A 16,726-nucleotide genomic window follows, 5' to 3' on the forward strand; every position below is an offset into this window, starting at 1 on the left:
CACTCCTATCAACTGGTGCCCGCCTCTCAATGGCAGCACATCTCCAGGGCGCTGGGCCAACTATCTCCCTCCTGCTGTGTTTGCCTGCCTCTGGAGCTCTGTTCCTCACTGACAGATAGCCTCTTTGTTCTTTGTGTTTTTTGTGAAAAATAGTAAATCTTTGGCAGCAGTAGTACTGCCCACAGCCTGTTGAGGGAGGGTGTTGCCAGGTTGTGCTAGAGTTAGAATGGGGAGTTTCAGGGTTTTCATTGAAATGGTCCTGGGGTGTTTTGTAGTGAACTAGAGGTTGTTTACTGAATTCTTGGGACCTGTGCCGAAAAAGCCAAGATCCTAACTAACAGGTGACTATACGTCAGCAGTCCCAGTGGTGCTGTCTTGTCCCCTGTCCTTCACCTGCGCTTGTCAGATTGTTATAGTGATCTTGTATGTGGTACATCAAAGTATTTTAGTAATTTGTGGTTGCCAGTTAAGTAACAATAAACCGCTGTGTGCTGAAAATGCTGAAAATGAAATACTAGGTATAATATGAAATCGTCTAAAAGTTCTTGAGAATCACACAAATCAATACTGTAACAATAGCAAGATAAAATTGTTTAGAAGCACCATTTAACATGCATGTGCTCAGTCACAATGATATAAATGAAGGACATAATTGCAGGATGGAAGCTGCTCTAGATGGCAGGAAAATGCATTAGTGACACAAAGAACCCCAACAGGTTTAACACTGACATACTAAATGTCCCTTTTGTAGCCCTTTGTCCTTTCTGCAGGGCTGCTTTGTATGTTTATGTACAGAAATTATTTTGCCTTTTTTATGTAAGGCATGCCACTCTCTGGGTATTTTCTTCTTATACACCATAAATTTAGCACATTTTTGCGTGTGCTTATACACAATATACAGTAAATGTATCTGTAATTGTTTTTCCGAGTTACATTAGGATACTTGGGTGTTTGTAAGTCATCTTTTTCTTTCACGCTCCCATGACTTCCATGGTGAAGTGTTTACTCAATTTCATACGTTTAAGATATAAACATTATCTTACGCATTCGGCAGGGCGTCGTCACTGAATCTCCTCCTCCTGGATACATGCACGACATACTCCTGCAGTGCCTTTTACCATGCACAAGCTAGGATGAGGAAATGCACTCCTAACGGGATGAATTCCTATGTTTTTGTAGATAAGAGTGAAGTAAGACATACCTGATTATTTTTTCCTCTGTCTGAGGAATTCCTTTGCAGCTATCACCTTATGAGTCATCATCAAAGCTCGATACCAACTACATAAAGACTGAGAAAGTTTTAAGTTCAAAGGAGGTACAAATACACTGGCATTGAACTTCAGATTTGGAAGTCATGTCTGAAAGTTTCTACATCGTGACCTTCCTCTTGTTGCACATTGTTAGTGCTTTACCAACCTAGGTTAGATGTCCAATGCCATGACTCCTCAAAAATAATTTAGCGAGTGGTACCAGGTGCCAAGGATCCAGATACTAGAGAGGTCACAGAAGTGGATAAAGGCAGAGGACAGCATTCCTAGCTTTGACGGATGACTCCTGCTCAGCCCATTTTTCATGCTCTTGGCCTCCTTGTTGAGACAGTGCAAAGAGAGGAGGAGGCTCTCTGGAGCCACAGGTGTTCTGCCCCTGTAGAGGCTCCTGGGCATGAGCTTGTAGTGGAAGGGGGACAAGTGTAGGTGTTGCGAAGTTTTGGAAAAGATGATAAAGTTGCCTTGATGCTGCAAGTATAGCTTGGCAGAAAGGTGTTAAAACTGTGGGAGTCTGAAATGTGTTAGAGATGGGAACTGAAATATCCTGTAGGAGGGTATTCATACCATTATCTGACCTATACCTGACTACATTCATTATACTTCCTCTAGATAAGATTGGATTATTATCATCTTTAAGTCAAAATATGGTGCCCCAAATATTTTGATATCTCAGCTATGCAAAAAAAAATCACGATCATACTTTATTGAGGTATGGTAAATGGAAAAGCAGTGCACATGAAACAGCAAAAATATGTTCAAGAGCAGTTGACTTAAAGCCTTAAAGTTCTTAACGCCTTATAAAACAGTGGGATTTTTCAGTGAATAAATGATTTGATATAAATGATTTTAATTAACTTGTGTTTATTAAAATGTCATTCTGCAGATTTTTTCTTTCTAATTCTTTTGTATGAAATATCTTACTGAAAAGGGATTGAACACTAGGCTTATGTATGCATTCTGTGTACTGTAGAGGTTCAAATATGACTGGCTTTGAGGTATTTTCTGCTTATTAATGCAAACGTGTTACTTTGGTGATATCTCTGTCTGCTAATGTTTAACATGTAAGATCTAGATTTGTGTATGTGTGTAAAATGTAGTTTTTATTTGTCTTAATCGATTATGGATCATGTGTCAGATTTTTTTGTTAGAAAGTTGAAGCACCAGGTATCTACAGCGTATTAGCGATACCATGTTTAACATCTATGTGCATACAAAGTTTTTACTTTATGGTCTCTTCATTTAGTTAATCACTTAAACCAAAGAAGTTTCCTTCACAGCAGAAGATTTCCTGCCACTCAAGAGTTTAAATGTACTCCTCTTGACACTTGTTTCAAGCATCTTGTAAGCATGCAGGCATTTCCTTTCAAAATTTAGTAATGTATACATCAATAAAGATTTTATAACATTCAGATTTTGTGTCAGTCTTTGTTTGCACTCCTTGCGATAAGAGGAGATGTGTAAATGTTTTACATAAGTTAGATGATTGTAGTTAACGTTCTGTGCGTCACTCATGATCCCAGTGACTGCTGCCTTTCACCCACAGTAAGGAAACATGTAGTTAAGCTTGCCAGTTTGAAGATAACTGTAGGTCATAATGTTGTAATCTAGTGAACCAGGGTGTAGTCAGGGGAGTGGAGGATTAATCTCAGTGGATGGAGCAATTTAATTACTCAACCCTTACCTACATAGCACAGGTTGTGGATTCATAGTGCCCTATATAAAATCAAGATAAGATGGGAATTGGGGTCAGAGCCAAAGTAAATGGTCAATTCCGCCAAATTACAAAATAATCTTTCTTTTATCTCCCCCCCCCCCCATAAAGTTTGCTACTTTGTTACTCTCAGTAGCTACTGTCCACAAAGTCCCAATTAAAAAATTAAAACTATTGGCAGTGTAGGAGGAGACTATAAGGGGACACTTTCTGAAGGCAAGAAAATGTTAAATCTGTTCATTTACATATATTTTTAACACTAGCACCATAAATTAAACTCCATTCACCTTCATTTTATTGGGGCAGCGGCAGAAGTCTGGTATTTATGACTAGGGAGGAAATCAGGTGAGCTCACCTTTCAATATTAGAACAGTCTAAAAAACAAGTTAACATAAAATAAGCACGAAAAGTGAAAACACAAGTGCTCTTAAAATGAAATAAATATATGGACACGCTGACCGACAAAAGCCAGAGCAGAAAAATTGTGTTAAAACAGGCGCAGCGAGATTTGTTTGTCATCCACAAACCACAAAACGATGAAAAGACGGCGTGTCGTCAGTGTTGAGGTGTCGCATTTGTTTTTTGCCACGTAGAAACTATGTTACCTTTCCTTTCTGGAGCTATTCGAAATAATTACTGTAATAAAACCAACAGGGAGTTTGTTTCCCTCCAACTTCCCTGAGTGAGATGAGGCGAGTTGATGGTGTCTGTCGCCCCCCTATGTCCGAAGTCACGCGAACACCCTGTGCTTTTCCAATACATCATCTATTGTCATCATCCACCGGCACAGTGACAATTGGCAAGCCGAAGCTTTTTTTCTGTTTGCTTTTTTATCGAGACATTTTCCTTAAATACCAATATTGCGCAATGACTGGCTTAGCTATTATCAAAATGACCTATAGGTGGCAATATGGGGTGTATAGTCACGGTGGCCGAGAGGTTAAGGCGTTGGACTCGAAATCCAATGGGGTTTCCCCGCACAGGTTCGAATCCTGTTCGTGACGAAGTTTCTTTTGTTTACTCCATAAAGATGGTTTACAAACACGTCAGACTAAACCTAATTTGGTGTTTTATATCTAATGTAATTCTGCGACGTCTTTTACACTCGTGTATTCCTCTACTCAGTTTACTTACTATTTGGGCTTTCTACTCTCATATCTCAATGCGTATGTCTCAGTCGACTGGGCATACATTTAATGCTGAATAATAAAAGTAACGATTTGTCGTGACAACGTGAAAGTAATGACTGTAGCTCCATATAAGAAATTTCACCATCGTTGACACTGAACTTTCACGTGTTCTCTTGTTCTCGCGTTGTTTCAGAACGGAATGCGTTTGGTACAAACCAACTACTTTCTTTCTTTTATGTGAACAGGTCAGCACATTGCCCGCTTATATTTGTGACTACATTGTATTTTTATAAATAGAAGCCTGATAATTGTCAGCGTCTGTCGACTCGACCGAGAGAACAAGCACACAAAAAGAAATTTCTACGTGTATACCCCTTTCCTATGTAGGACAATGGAACTGACCGGGCTAAATAAAAGTGACCGGCAGCTCTAGTTGACGTAGTTATTGGGGCATTGTCGGTGAACGGGGTAGCGTGAGAGTGAACAGCGTGTTCATATTTTAAATGGCGTTTTGGGGCTTTGCTATTGTTTAGACATAAATAATAAGGACACTCAACACAAGGCTTTTCGAATAACTTCAACGTAATAGGGGCCACAGTTAGATATAGACACACTAGTCTCATAACAAAGCATCTGGCCAGACTGCGCGCTAGCAAAGCTAACGGTTCTTTTTAACACTCCAAAGAGGCTCACAAAGGAAATCCGGTCGATTTGAAATATTAACGTAAACTGGAGTTTAAATGGTGGTGGAGATATTAAGTTATCTCCAAATAGTTAGCAACACTGGCAATTTCTCAGGCTCTGGTGTAACTTGCAGCAAGTGGAGCGGTCTTTGGTAAAACAAAAACATCTGAGACCTAAATCGCGATTCTGGATTTGTCATCTTACCAATAGCATTTTATCTCATTTCGACATTTTGGCCAACCGCACTGCCAAATCGCTGAGTTCCTAAAGGCTAACGTTACATTGATAGTTACGCTGTTCACCTTAATTTACGTTATGTGAAGAATGAAGCTGCCATTATGGCGATAATCGTGAGAAGAAAAATGCACAGAGACTCTAACCCCGAAATTAAAAGAAGGTAGCTAACTAGCTTACAGTAGGAGCTAACCAACGTTTAGCGAAGTGTTCCTTAACAGGCTATCTAGCTAGCAAATGTTGTCACCCTGCTAGTGTGTTAGCTGTTTTGAAGAGGCCAGTTAACTGTTGTCTTTCAGCTCTTTTTTCAAATGTCAACGTGTTTATGGTGTTTGACTTGAATGTAGTCGACTATTTAAGGGGCTAGCCTTTGTGTCTAAAATAATAACTATAACCTTATAGTGTCTGAAGTCGGGTTTCTTTAGTGTCCGCTAAGCTAATTAGTAAGCTAAGCTAAAGCTAACGTTGTAGCTACCGACAGCCAGCACTTATTGCTACAGAGTTTAACTGAAAGGAAGGAAACAGTTGGTGGTTGTTTCGAGTGGAAATTAACAATGGCAACCCCCACAACCGAGGCCTTGTTTTTGATAAAGGATGTGAAGCCTGGCTCGAAAAACTTGAATATCGTATTCATCGTATTGGAAATAGGTAAGTAGTTGGACCATAGCTGGAAAGCGCCTATTCCCATATCATCAACTCGTGTCTTTTTTCTTAAAGGGGCCAGTGGTAATTTAGATATTCCCGTGAATTTGACCGTCAACAGGGACTTATTGTATTTGAGTAGGTGTATCCATGTATCTCGTATCTCTTATTCTCTCTTTGTTTCATCAGGACGAGTAACTAAAACGAAAGATGGTCATGAGGTTCGCTCATGCAAGGTGGCAGACAAGAGTGGGAGCATTGCCATCTCCGTTTGGGACGAGCTCGGCAGCCTTATTCAGCCAGGGGACATCATCAAGCTGACAAGAGGGTAGGACTGTTCCCGTGTTTGGAAACTGATGACATGAACTGATCTTTTACATCTGTACTATTGTCTGATTGATCAAGGTACCCACTCAAAAACTTGCCATTTAACAGGTGGTTATGTATCAGAGCAACTTCCTCAAGTTAATTTTTGGTCCTAATATGATGAACTTGTGATTTCCGTGTTAGCTATGCATCCATATGGAAAGGCTGCCTGACCCTATACACTGGACGAGGAGGGGATCTACAGAAGATTGGAGAGTGAGTAGCAGGCCACAGATCTGTTTACACTGCAGTGAAGTTCTTGTCCCTGTTGGAAATCTTCTCTCCTCAAGCGTTATCATACAAGGCCTGTAATGTAACATGGTTCTCTCTTCACAGGTTCTGCATGGTGTATTCAGAAGTGCCCAACTTCAGTGAACCAAACCCAGAGCTTCTAGCCCAAGCAAATCAGCAGAACAAGTCTGTGAGTAGCCATGCACCCACTCCTATCTTGTCATTATGGACACCCCTGCAAGCAATGCTCAGGGAGTCCAGACTGGCTTTGTCTTGCAAATATAGTCATAACACTTGGTCCACCTTTATAGCCTGTATTGGAATTTTAATTGTATAACTTTGCATGTTAATTAGGAAGTCCTCAGTCCATCTTAACAGCAATGGTGGTAGGATCTTACAGGTGATGTTCTCTTCCACTAACAGGGTAAACCAGACCAGAATCAGAGGGGGAACTCTCCACCCAATCAGAATTCAGGTACCCCTGCCCCACCAGGTCAGTATATTTTCTTTAATGCAAATAACCTCTTATGCCTCTCAAAAACTGTACAAATAACAAGGAGGCTGCAGAGTGAAAGCCAAGGTTGGTGTAACTGGCAAAATTCTATTCAGTGAAATCACCATCAGCCATTGCTTTAAAACAAAGATCAACCAGTGTGAATTAGAGTTAATCACTGGGTAATTTCCATCAAAAGAAAGGCATGCTCGAATCATATCAATCCAGTGATTAACTTAGAGATGTTTAGATAATGTGTACCCTACATTTGTTCTGCAGACACTAAATACAGCTTTAATATCCCGTTTATGGAAAAGATGTACAACCAAACCTCAAACTGAAAAGGTGTTTGTCTGATTTTTCTCCTTTTTGCGTTTGTCAAGCTCATTAATATCTGTTAAAGTACATTTCTCTTAGTACTGTAAGGGAGACAGGTTAAAGCTCTCCTCTTTAATTGTGGGCACACAACTTGGATTATGGCTCAGTTCATATAGCCGAATGCGCAGTAGATAATAGGCTAGTTGTAATGAAGGTGCAAGTGTAACAAAGTTAAAAGTACATATCTGACTCATAATACTCAAGTAAAAAGTAAAAACACTTTTTAAAGTTACTGTCCTTAAAAGAAACTACTTTTGTTACTTATGCGTTACTTGTAACCAAATATTACGCACCTCTGCAAGTCCTCACTGACAGGAAACGGCAGGTTTGTGTGTGTTTTGTAGAATGGTGGTGTCAGTTAATGAAATTAGTTTAATTAAATTTGACTATATGAAAATATTTCAAAGGTGGTGTGGTGTTTTTAATTGCTTGCTTTAATCTGAAATGAGTCCTCTTCTCTTTATTCCGTGGCCCTGAACCAAAAGCAGTGACAATGAATTCAGCTGTCAATACTTTTATTACCGTGTGTGCTTTTTCTTCTGTGACCTGTCAAAATGTCTGTGTGGAAAAAGGCCTATGAAAAACATCTGCCATGTTTTCTGTGAGGACTCAGCTTTATGTCTCAACCCACAGGTAACGGTGCCATGCCACCATTTGCCAACAACAACAACAACAACCCCCCATCTGGTGCACCCCGTGACCCTGCGTTTGGGAGCATTGGGCGACCCAACGGCCGGTCACCCGGCAACGGAGCACCTCCAGTTACCGCTGCAGGGCCCCCAGCAGCCGCTAAGTCTTCAGTCACCATTAGCAATGGCAGGGACCCACGGCGTGCCAAAAGATGAAATTGGGGTTACGGGGGATCATGTGGGAAAACTTTGGACGTCCCAATATCCCCCCCCCCCCCCCCCCCCTTTTTTTTTAAACACTTATCGCCCCTCCCCATCACAGCCGATGTTGGCTTTCAAAATAATGGATTAAATTAGGGACTACTTGCATCATTTTTATACAGGCTAACATAGTCGGATGTGTCGTTTGTCATGCGTAGTAGCGCTCAGTCAGCAGCACAGTGTGATTGTGATCTACCACTTGATGCACTAGCAGGACTTCTTATCTAGTCAAGCCTTGGTGGTTGAGCTGTGGTCCGCCTTCTCAGTCCACACCCTTGTCCTCTAAATCTCACTGCAAATTGCCAGTCCTGTGCCAGTGTTACCCCCACACACACTGTCCCAGCCCCCTCCCCTATTATGTTTTTTTCAGACTATACACCCTACTTGAACACTTGATGCACTTTCTTCTCTTAATTTATGTCTGGGCAAGGTTGCCTGTCATTTAAATCAGGAAATCAGTTTCTGCTTTTTAGTGGAAAAGGCCTTAAGTTGGTGAAAATGAGTTCTTGGACTGAATGCACAAGCGACATTCTTCAAAGGGTCTTCTCTCTTAACCAAACTGTATCCGAAGTGACTCTGTGACAGGAAAGGTGTTAGTTTTGAACTTTTAATGGTAGTTAGATTGATATTAAACTGTTTTTCCATACATTTTCTTTTCTTGTTTGCCATCAATTGTACCTTGATCGAGGTGGGACCACTTAAATACTTGCAAAACGGTTCACCGAATAAATTTTACAGTAATTCTGCTGCCACATTTGGTTTTCTGTAGTCTGTTCAACAGCTAAAAATAAGTTACTGTTAATGTCAATAAAATGTCTGCTCAGTTGGTTATACTTCACTTTAAAAGGTTTAAAACTGCCTTTGAAAAGTACTGACTACAGCAAACAAAGCTTCTTTATTAAGTATTCACAGCACCATAATCAAACCCCTACACAAAACAGTACAAAGCACTCCAATTGACCACTTTAAACCTGCCATTGTTAGAACTGACCCTGCCATCTTTAGAGCTCCATGCAATCAGTGACACATTTAAAGGATGCTCCACTTAGTTGAATGTGATTCTTCAATTCTACAGCACCATCTAGTGCCTTTAAGACTGAACTGCATTTGTTTAGGAAATGCTTGAAAATATGTGATGTATTTGAGCAGTGAGATGTGCAATTATATCAGATTATAGTAAATCACACAATTTAGCAGAAGTAGAAGAAGTAAATTACAAAAAAGTGGTGTAACTTCCTTTCTCATGATGGACTGAAGATGCATTGATTCCTCTATAAACCATAAGCCTCTGCATGAACTATTCCACTTTGAAGCAATGCATTGCACACAACAAAGCCCCATCTTTCTTCATATCCTTTGTTGCACCAAGCACCAAAACATGACCTCTGCATGTCGATGCTAGCCGTTTCACATTTGATGCACATGCACTTTCTTTTTGTTAAGTGTGTCCAGAGTGGTGGAGCAGCAGAGATGCTATTCAGATGAGATTAGTTTACATATGACACACATTTCAGATTACACAAAGGAGTCTGTTTAGTCTCAACAGCTCTCCATTGTTTGAGCATAAAAGTGAAATTTTTTTTTTTTTTTGCAGATGAGTTAAAGTGGCCAAGAAGGGTGGAATAGAAACAAAGCCATCTGTCATGTTTTTTTTTGTTGTTTTTTTTGTGCCACTGTAGCTACATGAAATCTAAGAGTGGAATGTGGCTACAGGAACGTTTTTGTCCAAATCTGACCAAAAAAACCCAGTCCTAATGTCAAGTAGCCCAATTATTTTCTCACAATCCCACAGGGCTCTTGCCCATATGTTCAAAACATATTTATATAATTCCACCTGTGATAAAATTGCAGCACTTGTGACACTGGAAGTTGAAACACATGAGAAGTGTGGCAGGAAATGTGATGCTAGTCGCTCATGTGTCAACACGGATGCATGTCATGAGCTGGGAACTTCCTCTCAGCGGTGCACTCGCGTCATGTGGTTTACGGTATTTTGAATTTCACTGCATGTCGATAGAGGCCCTGTTACGGGTTTCAGCCTGTTTGCCTTGATTAAACAACTAAAATGCATGTGATAGTTTTCTTTCTATCTTTTTTTCTGACTGTATCAACAAGGACATCAAATAAACGGGATATAAGCGAGAGCGAGGAAAGATTTAAGTAACGATGGGTCATCCTCATATACCCTATTTGTGGAAGATCTTGATGATTCATCCAGTGTTTGTTTTGAATTCATGAATTGTACATGAATGAATGGTTTCTCTTTCAATTTTGCACCCAGTGTGACAGCACATCCCATGACACTGATGATTCAGATGATGTGGCTCGTGTTTGTTTAGGGGGAAGCACTGCGGTTCAGGAATAACCAAACAGTGACTATCGAAAATTGTCTGTCATATCAACAAACCCTTGACTTGCTGGGAGTTTAAAAAAAAGTACAAGGTAAAGATACTTAAGGTAGAGGTAGAGAGAGGTAAAGGTAAAATATCTAAGAGCAGCTTGAAATTAATTTTAAATGTGTCCTACATCTGCAGAAAAACGACCTTAAACACAACTATATTTTAAAGACGTACATTTGCCTTATGTATGTGAAATTGTGTCTTCCCCTTTGAGTCGGTGAGCAAATCTGTGTGAAGCAAATAGGAAAATGGGCTTCTGGTTAGAGTGATGAGGAGGAGGGGTGTAGAGAAATATTAGTTTGTTCCTTGTCTCCTTGTGACATACTCAGTGCCTCCCCCAAAGAAGACACCACGATGACTGGTGAGTACATCCTTTGAATAACAACTTATAAGAAATAACTGGTATTGATTGATGTTTGATTATGTATTCATGGCAAACTGCTAATTTGCAGCCCTTAATGTTTCTCTGAAATGTACAATAGGAACAACTCAACACCCTGAAGGAAATTTTGTGTAAAATTTAAATGAATGTAGGTCATAATCCTTCAAATCCATTTGAATTTTCCTTGAAAACAGTAACAATTATGTTTTATTGATCAGTTATGTTGTTTGATGCTGATTATTCCAGGATATGTTAATAACACTGTTCAGCCCATCAGTTTGTGCTTTGCTGTAGAGCTGCAGATGTGCTGCGACAGTCTCTGTATGCCTGCTGTGTGCAGCCAGTCTGATCTGTTAAAAAGTACATTTATCATTGTCATTAGCCTCATGTTAACAAGTTTCTAACAGTTACATGTATTTTTTATGACTAAAACTCTATTTCAATTGCTGTCCTCAGATCCAAACACATCTTCTTTTGTCATAGACTTTGGCGCCGCATATGAAGAACTCAACTTCACTTACAATGACTCAGAGTTCATCGTCGACCCTGAAACGCAACCCTGCAGCGTTTTCAGCATCCCAGACGCCGCGATGATTGCCGTCTGTGTCTTTTACATCGTCATCTTTGTGTTGGCCATTCCTGGAAACCTGATCGTGGGGCTGGTGATTGGCCTCAGCAAGCAGTCGCTGCCTCCCTCTGACCTCTACCTCCTCCACCTGGCGGTTTCAGACCTCCTGCTGGCCATCACTCTCCCGTTCTGGGCGACCTCTGTTACAAAGGGTTGGGTGTTTGGAGACGCCATGTGCAAAATTGTCACCATCCTCCAAGAGCTGAGCTTCTACTCCAGCATTCTCTTCCTGACTTGCATTAGCATGGACCGTTACATGGTGATTGTGCGAGCTATGGAGGCACGCAGGGCTAACCGGCAGCTGGTCAGCTGGGGAGTGTGTGCTGCTGTCTGGGCTGTGGGAGCACTTCTGTCTCTGCCAGGACTTTTCAGTTCTTCCTTCACTTCTCAAAACTCAAAACACCTAGTGTGTGCTGAACTGTATGATCCCAGCCACGCTGATGTGTGGCGGCTGGTGACCAGAATCCTTCGCCACACTCTGGGTTTTCTTATCCCCTTGGCCATCATGCTGCCTTGTTATGGAGTGACCATCAAGCGCCTCCTTCACATCCGTGGGGGGTTTCAGCGGCAACGAGCCATGAGAGTGATCGTGTTCGTGGTTGTGGCCTTCTTGCTTTGCTGGACTCCGTACCACATCGCAGTGATGACAGACACATTTTTCAGGACAAAGATCGTGCCATACCAGTGTCCAGCAAGGATAGCGGTGGATCGGGCCATGTTTGCCACCCAGAGTCTGGGCCTGCTTCACAGCTGTGTCAACCCGGTGCTGTATGCATTTGTGGGAGAGAAGTTTAGGAACAGGCTGGTGCAGATCATGAGAAAGTTGGGCATCGTGGACAGAGCATCAGTGAGCCGAACCAGCAGGTCGTCACAGTCGTCAGAAATCACATCTACATTCATGTGAAACACCAGAGACACTTTGAACTGTTCAGAGAAATCCCATCAGTGTATTTACTGCATGATCTCAAGTGCTGGACCACAAATGACTAGTTTAGATGCTTTTTATTGCAGCTTGTATTTTTTTTCAAAACTCAACCAACCAAAATATTTTTTACAAAATGTTTGTATTTTGCTAAATTTGTAAATATTTTTTGATGCTTTGTTCTATTTCTTTTCCATCTTATTTAACTTGATTTCAGTCCAGTGTCTACCAGGCGTGTGTTGCTTAAAAATAAGCTGCAAGCATCTTTTGTGGTTTCCCATTTAAATTCTCTTTCTTTCCTCAGACACTTCTGAGAAAACTGTGTAAACGCATTGGTCAAGTTTCAATTTCAAGTGTGCCTAGATTTCAACACAATAATACTGTGTCACAATATCAAGACAAAACATCCGTTGATGTTGAGATGTAGCTGTACAGAATACAAATGTGAATAACAAAATTATTTTCCATGATGCAAAATTTGAATCTAAAAATCATTGTGAATTTTCCTTCCAACTGCAGCAGTAACATGAAACTATCCTGTACACACTGTATGTAGCTCCATGTTATTTTTTAATATATTCAAATGTTTTTTAAGTTTTCTGTATATGTAGCTAAATGATGTTATCCACATGTTCATGTCAAACAATTTACAGTGTGTGTACAGTTGCAATCATTAAAGTTTTATATAAACATGCTCATTGCTCTGTGTTTTTGATTAATATAACACAATCCACTGATGTTAATGTATTAATGTCCTGTTTTATATTACAACATTGTGAAATCCTTTGACGTTAACCTAAAATTATCAGCTACCACCAGGAGGCCTACTACTACCACTGCAATTACTATTACTACTACTGCTACTACTACTACTACTACTACTACTACTACTACTACTAATAATAATAATAATAATAATAATAACTTTCACTAATGTGAATTTGATCTAGAATATCTGTAATATCTATATTTATGATCTCCCTTTCTAAGAACTTTACATTACCAAACAGCTTATCCAGTATTTAGCATCCAGTTTTTCCACTTGTCATAATGACACAAGGTTTTTTTTTCGGTCTTGCTAAACTAGCATTTTTAGGCTAACGTTAGCTTATGATATCTGACTGGACTTTGTGTTTGTAACACGTCCTTTAAGCTTCTTATGTCAGTATTTTGATAGCTAGCAGACTGATTTCAAGTGCCTTGCTTTTCTCACAAGGTAACTACTATTTTACAACATTAGTCCGCTTCGTTTGAGTCTTGCAGGTTGAACTGAACTTAAGCTTGACACCTACGTGTTGTTACAGCTAGCGTTAGCATATAGCAACAACATGCAAGCAGCATATGTGTAACATTATATTTGGAACTGTGTTTAAGCTATTACAAGTGACTTAATTAATTTTATTATTCATTTATTTTTGCAGTTGCCTTTGACAATATTTTTCTTCCTTCACATTTCTCCTTGAGTCAAACTGCTTGTGGAGGTGCTTAGATAGGTAACGCTAGCATTTATGCTAATCGATATCAAAGAGATAATAGATTCTTTCTTCTCTTTTTTTTATCAGCAGTAGTAGTAATAAACTTATTGTAAAGCTAAAAGTGGCAGGTGCATTTTAAATGCTACCACAGGTGATGTGACTTCTCATTGGTGTTGTTATATTTTAAGCAATGTGCTAGCAGTAGTTATATCACTTGACTTTAGCTTGATTGAAATATTTGTATTTATTAAGACACCCACAGTAGGAGAGCATAATGCTAACATAGTTTTTATTTGTTTGTGTTGTGTTTTACTACCAAAGCAACAATTTTCAGTGCAAATCTGTGTACTTTCTGTATGCAGTTGATGACACGGCCTCAGCTTTGATGGTAAATGTAGAAGATACTTTAAATAAATATTATAGGGCCATAGGTGCCAGCTCACAATGTTAATGTAGGGTTTATATTTTCTTTTTCATATGTGACCACCTCAACACTATTGGGAGGCCAACATCAGCCTCAACGTTTGACCTACAAATTAAATATCTGTCCCATAAAGACCACCCCCTCCTCTGCGCCAAGTGTTGCACCATCTCACATGTTCTACTGACCTCAGGTTGGCTAAAAATGACAAGGGGGCGGGAGCCTTGCAGCGAGTGGGCAGACGGCTCACCGTGCAGCTGTCATTGTAAGGCTTGCTGGGCTGTGACTGTCATTTCCCCCTTCGGACTGACTGGCAAAGGTAGGGGGAGATCATGAGTGGGGTGATTTAGCTCATGGGAAAAGAGTCGGGGGGGGGGACACTGTGCAACTTGCTGGACAGGACTTGATGCTTGCACTCAAACAGAAGCCAGGAAGAGCAGATCTCAAGGCCGCTGGAAATAAAGAGGAAACTCACTGAAGATTCACACACCTTGGTCTGCGGAGAAGTCGCGAGAAGCTACACACTCTTGGGAAATGGTTAGAAGAGGCTGAAAAGTCATCAGGAAAAGGAGGGGGAAAGCAGGGCCGCCACTTTCAGAAGACAAGTTAAGGGAGCTGTTAATGCAACATGATCCAGAGGGTCTTGCCCTAAAAATACCTCTGGGCAGGAGAGTGGCAGCTACCTCTATCTGCTTAATTACCTGGTAATCAACAATTTCTTTTTCTTTTGCATACAACACAGGACTGTAATTTGAGGAGGATTTGTCCACAGCAGATATGTTTCTAAATATTTTAATTTGGCTTTTCAGGTAAAGGAAAGTTATAGACTATGTTAAGTTAAAAATGTGAGCGAGCGCCTTGTTAGTGGTAATTTATATGTGAAGCCTGCTCATAGACTCTAATGCCCTCTGAATTTTGGTTTAGAGTTCTGTGAGAGGGACAAGTTGGTGTTATAGCCATTCAATCCGCATACACAGTTACAGAATCCATTGCAGGATCTACCAGATCAGTTCAACCATGAGAAAAGCTGAGGTGCAAATGACCCTGAAAAAGGGAGCAGATGAAGCAGGGGCACCCCCGAGCCCCATCATCCCCCCAAAGCGGTCCAAAGCGAGCCAAGAGCAAGTTGTCCCGGAACTTCGAGGACCCGGTCATCCCAACCCAACTCCACCTGTTTTTATACGCAAAATGAGGAACGCCGCTGTGGGGACAGGCTGTGACATCCGCCTCAAGGTAACAGTGGCTGGAGACCCCCAGCCCTCCCTGTACTGGTACCACAATGATGACTTCCTCAACATGGAGAACCAGGAGTACGGTGGGCTCTGGATTAGGGACTGCAAACCCAGTGATGCTGGCCTCTACACCTGCATCGCCAACAATCACCTGGGAGAGGCGCGGAGCAGCGCTGTGCTCGCTGTCTTGGATCTGGGTGAAGGTAATACTCACAAATGCATACACAGTGAGGTTTCAATGATAAAATAATTTGCTGTAGTAACCAGTGAAATTACCCAGCATGCCCCTGTCATCCAATAGGCTCAGGCCCCTGACTAGAAAGAACCAACCAGAAAACAGAATGTGAGCCGTCCAACTTCCTGTGCCATTAGCTTGAACGCTAAGTGATAAAGCTAACTAATATCTCAACCAGGACACCAACTAAATACAATCATTGTCAGATTTTAGTATTTATTTCAGTCGTTAATGGGCTGTTTGGTTTCTGTCATTATCTGGCACTTGGCCATTTAACGCATATCATCAGCTTTTTATGTGAACTTCTATGTTTGAAAAAACATTCAGGTGTGAGTCATACTACAAAAAATGAATTCATCTTATAATAACTGTGTTTGATTTGTTTGACAAAAATATATACACACATAAATGCATATAATCAAGCATACAAGTGGGAGCGCACAAGTATGTTGTTTTTAGGTTCTCTCTCCTTTGTTCTTTTCTCTGTTAGTATATTTATGACATCCAGATATTTCTGTGACATATATCAAAGCTTACAATAAGAGTATACATTATATGCAATCCATTCATTTCCCAAGACACATAAAACTAGAGAGAGGTTGTTGTTCATGCTTAACGCCGTGTTTAGTTTCCCGCAACTGTTTCTCGAAGCATCTGGAAAGGGGCACAAAGGTGACAAACATGGCAATCAACTGGTGATGTACAGAGACGTCAGTGTCGACAAGAACTATTTTGAATAACTTGTGTCATACAAGGTGTGATTGATGAATTATTATGTGCTGAGTCATCAATTTGGATTGTCACTTTGTCCTTCTATAGAGGACAGAAAGATGAGAGATGGTTTTGTGAAGCGATGGAAGTTTGTGTGGTGACATGAAGGAGGCCTTGGATATTTTCCAAGTGTGGACACTCGGTTAAATGATATTTATTTGCAAGTTGTGAGAGTCCATTAGTCTATTATCTAAATGCTTTTTGTGTGTTATGCTCTTAGATATCCAAATCTGA

At 40.5% G+C, this 16,726-nt stretch overlaps 3 protein-coding genes and 1 non-coding gene across 5 annotated transcripts in view; all 4 read left to right on the forward strand.

Annotated features, from left to right (window-relative positions):
- Positions 1–3,901: 3,901 nt before the first annotated feature.
- Positions 3,902–3,983, forward strand: trnas-cga (transfer RNA serine (anticodon CGA)). The gene has a single exon. It is a non-coding gene; the product is annotated as a tRNA-Ser (tRNA).
- Positions 3,984–4,547: 564 nt separating this feature from the next.
- nabp1a (nucleic acid binding protein 1a) lies at positions 4,548–8,869 on the forward strand. Its single transcript, XM_070976600.1, has 6 exons — positions 4,548–5,675; positions 5,859–5,997; positions 6,180–6,251; positions 6,372–6,456; positions 6,690–6,759; positions 7,771–8,869. The coding sequence occupies exons 1-6, from the start codon at positions 5,582–5,584 to the stop codon at positions 7,980–7,982; spliced, it is 672 nt and encodes a 223-aa protein (XP_070832701.1). The 5' UTR covers positions 4,548–5,581; the 3' UTR covers positions 7,983–8,869.
- A 1,868-nt stretch (positions 8,870–10,737) lies between these two features.
- On the forward strand, positions 10,738–12,663 carry LOC139340302 (C-X-C chemokine receptor type 1-like). Of its 2 annotated transcripts, none has more exons than XM_070976060.1 (2): positions 10,738–10,787; positions 11,265–12,663. In XM_070976060.1, the coding sequence occupies exons 1-2, from the start codon at positions 10,781–10,783 to the stop codon at positions 12,338–12,340; spliced, it is 1,083 nt and encodes a 360-aa protein (XP_070832161.1). In that variant the 5' UTR covers positions 10,738–10,780; the 3' UTR covers positions 12,341–12,663. The 2 variants fall into 2 exon arrangements, with proteins under 2 accessions (XP_070832161.1, XP_070832162.1); XM_070976061.1 differs by having other exon boundaries at positions 10,772–10,787; positions 11,292–12,663.
- A 2,608-nt stretch (positions 12,664–15,271) lies between these two features.
- Positions 15,272–16,726, forward strand: part of spegb (striated muscle enriched protein kinase b) — a 33,653-nt gene continuing 32,198 nt past the window's right edge. The window contains exon 1 of the mRNA XM_070975750.1: positions 15,272–15,689. Within this exon, the coding sequence (XP_070831851.1) occupies positions 15,272–15,689 (418 nt within the window). The remainder of the gene's footprint in view (positions 15,690–16,726) is intronic.

The sequence above is a fragment of the Chaetodon trifascialis genome, chromosome 12 (genome assembly GCF_039877785.1).
Source record: "Chaetodon trifascialis isolate fChaTrf1 chromosome 12, fChaTrf1.hap1, whole genome shotgun sequence".
NCBI lineage: Eukaryota > Metazoa > Chordata > Actinopteri > Chaetodontiformes > Chaetodontidae > Chaetodon > Chaetodon trifascialis.

Bases quoted from the DNA above. Each gene is read 5' to 3' on its own strand.
- nabp1a (XM_070976600.1), top strand. From the start codon at position 5,582: ATGGCAACCCCCACAACCGAGGCCTTGTTTTTGATAAAGGATGTGAAG. The intron at 6,252-6,371 runs GTGAGTAGCAGG...CTCTCTTCACAG, and splicing joins GATCTACAGAAGATTGGAGA to GTTCTGCATGGTGTATTCAG. The intron at 6,760-7,770 runs GTCAGTATATTT...CTCAACCCACAG, and splicing joins AGGTACCCCTGCCCCACCAG to GTAACGGTGCCATGCCACCA.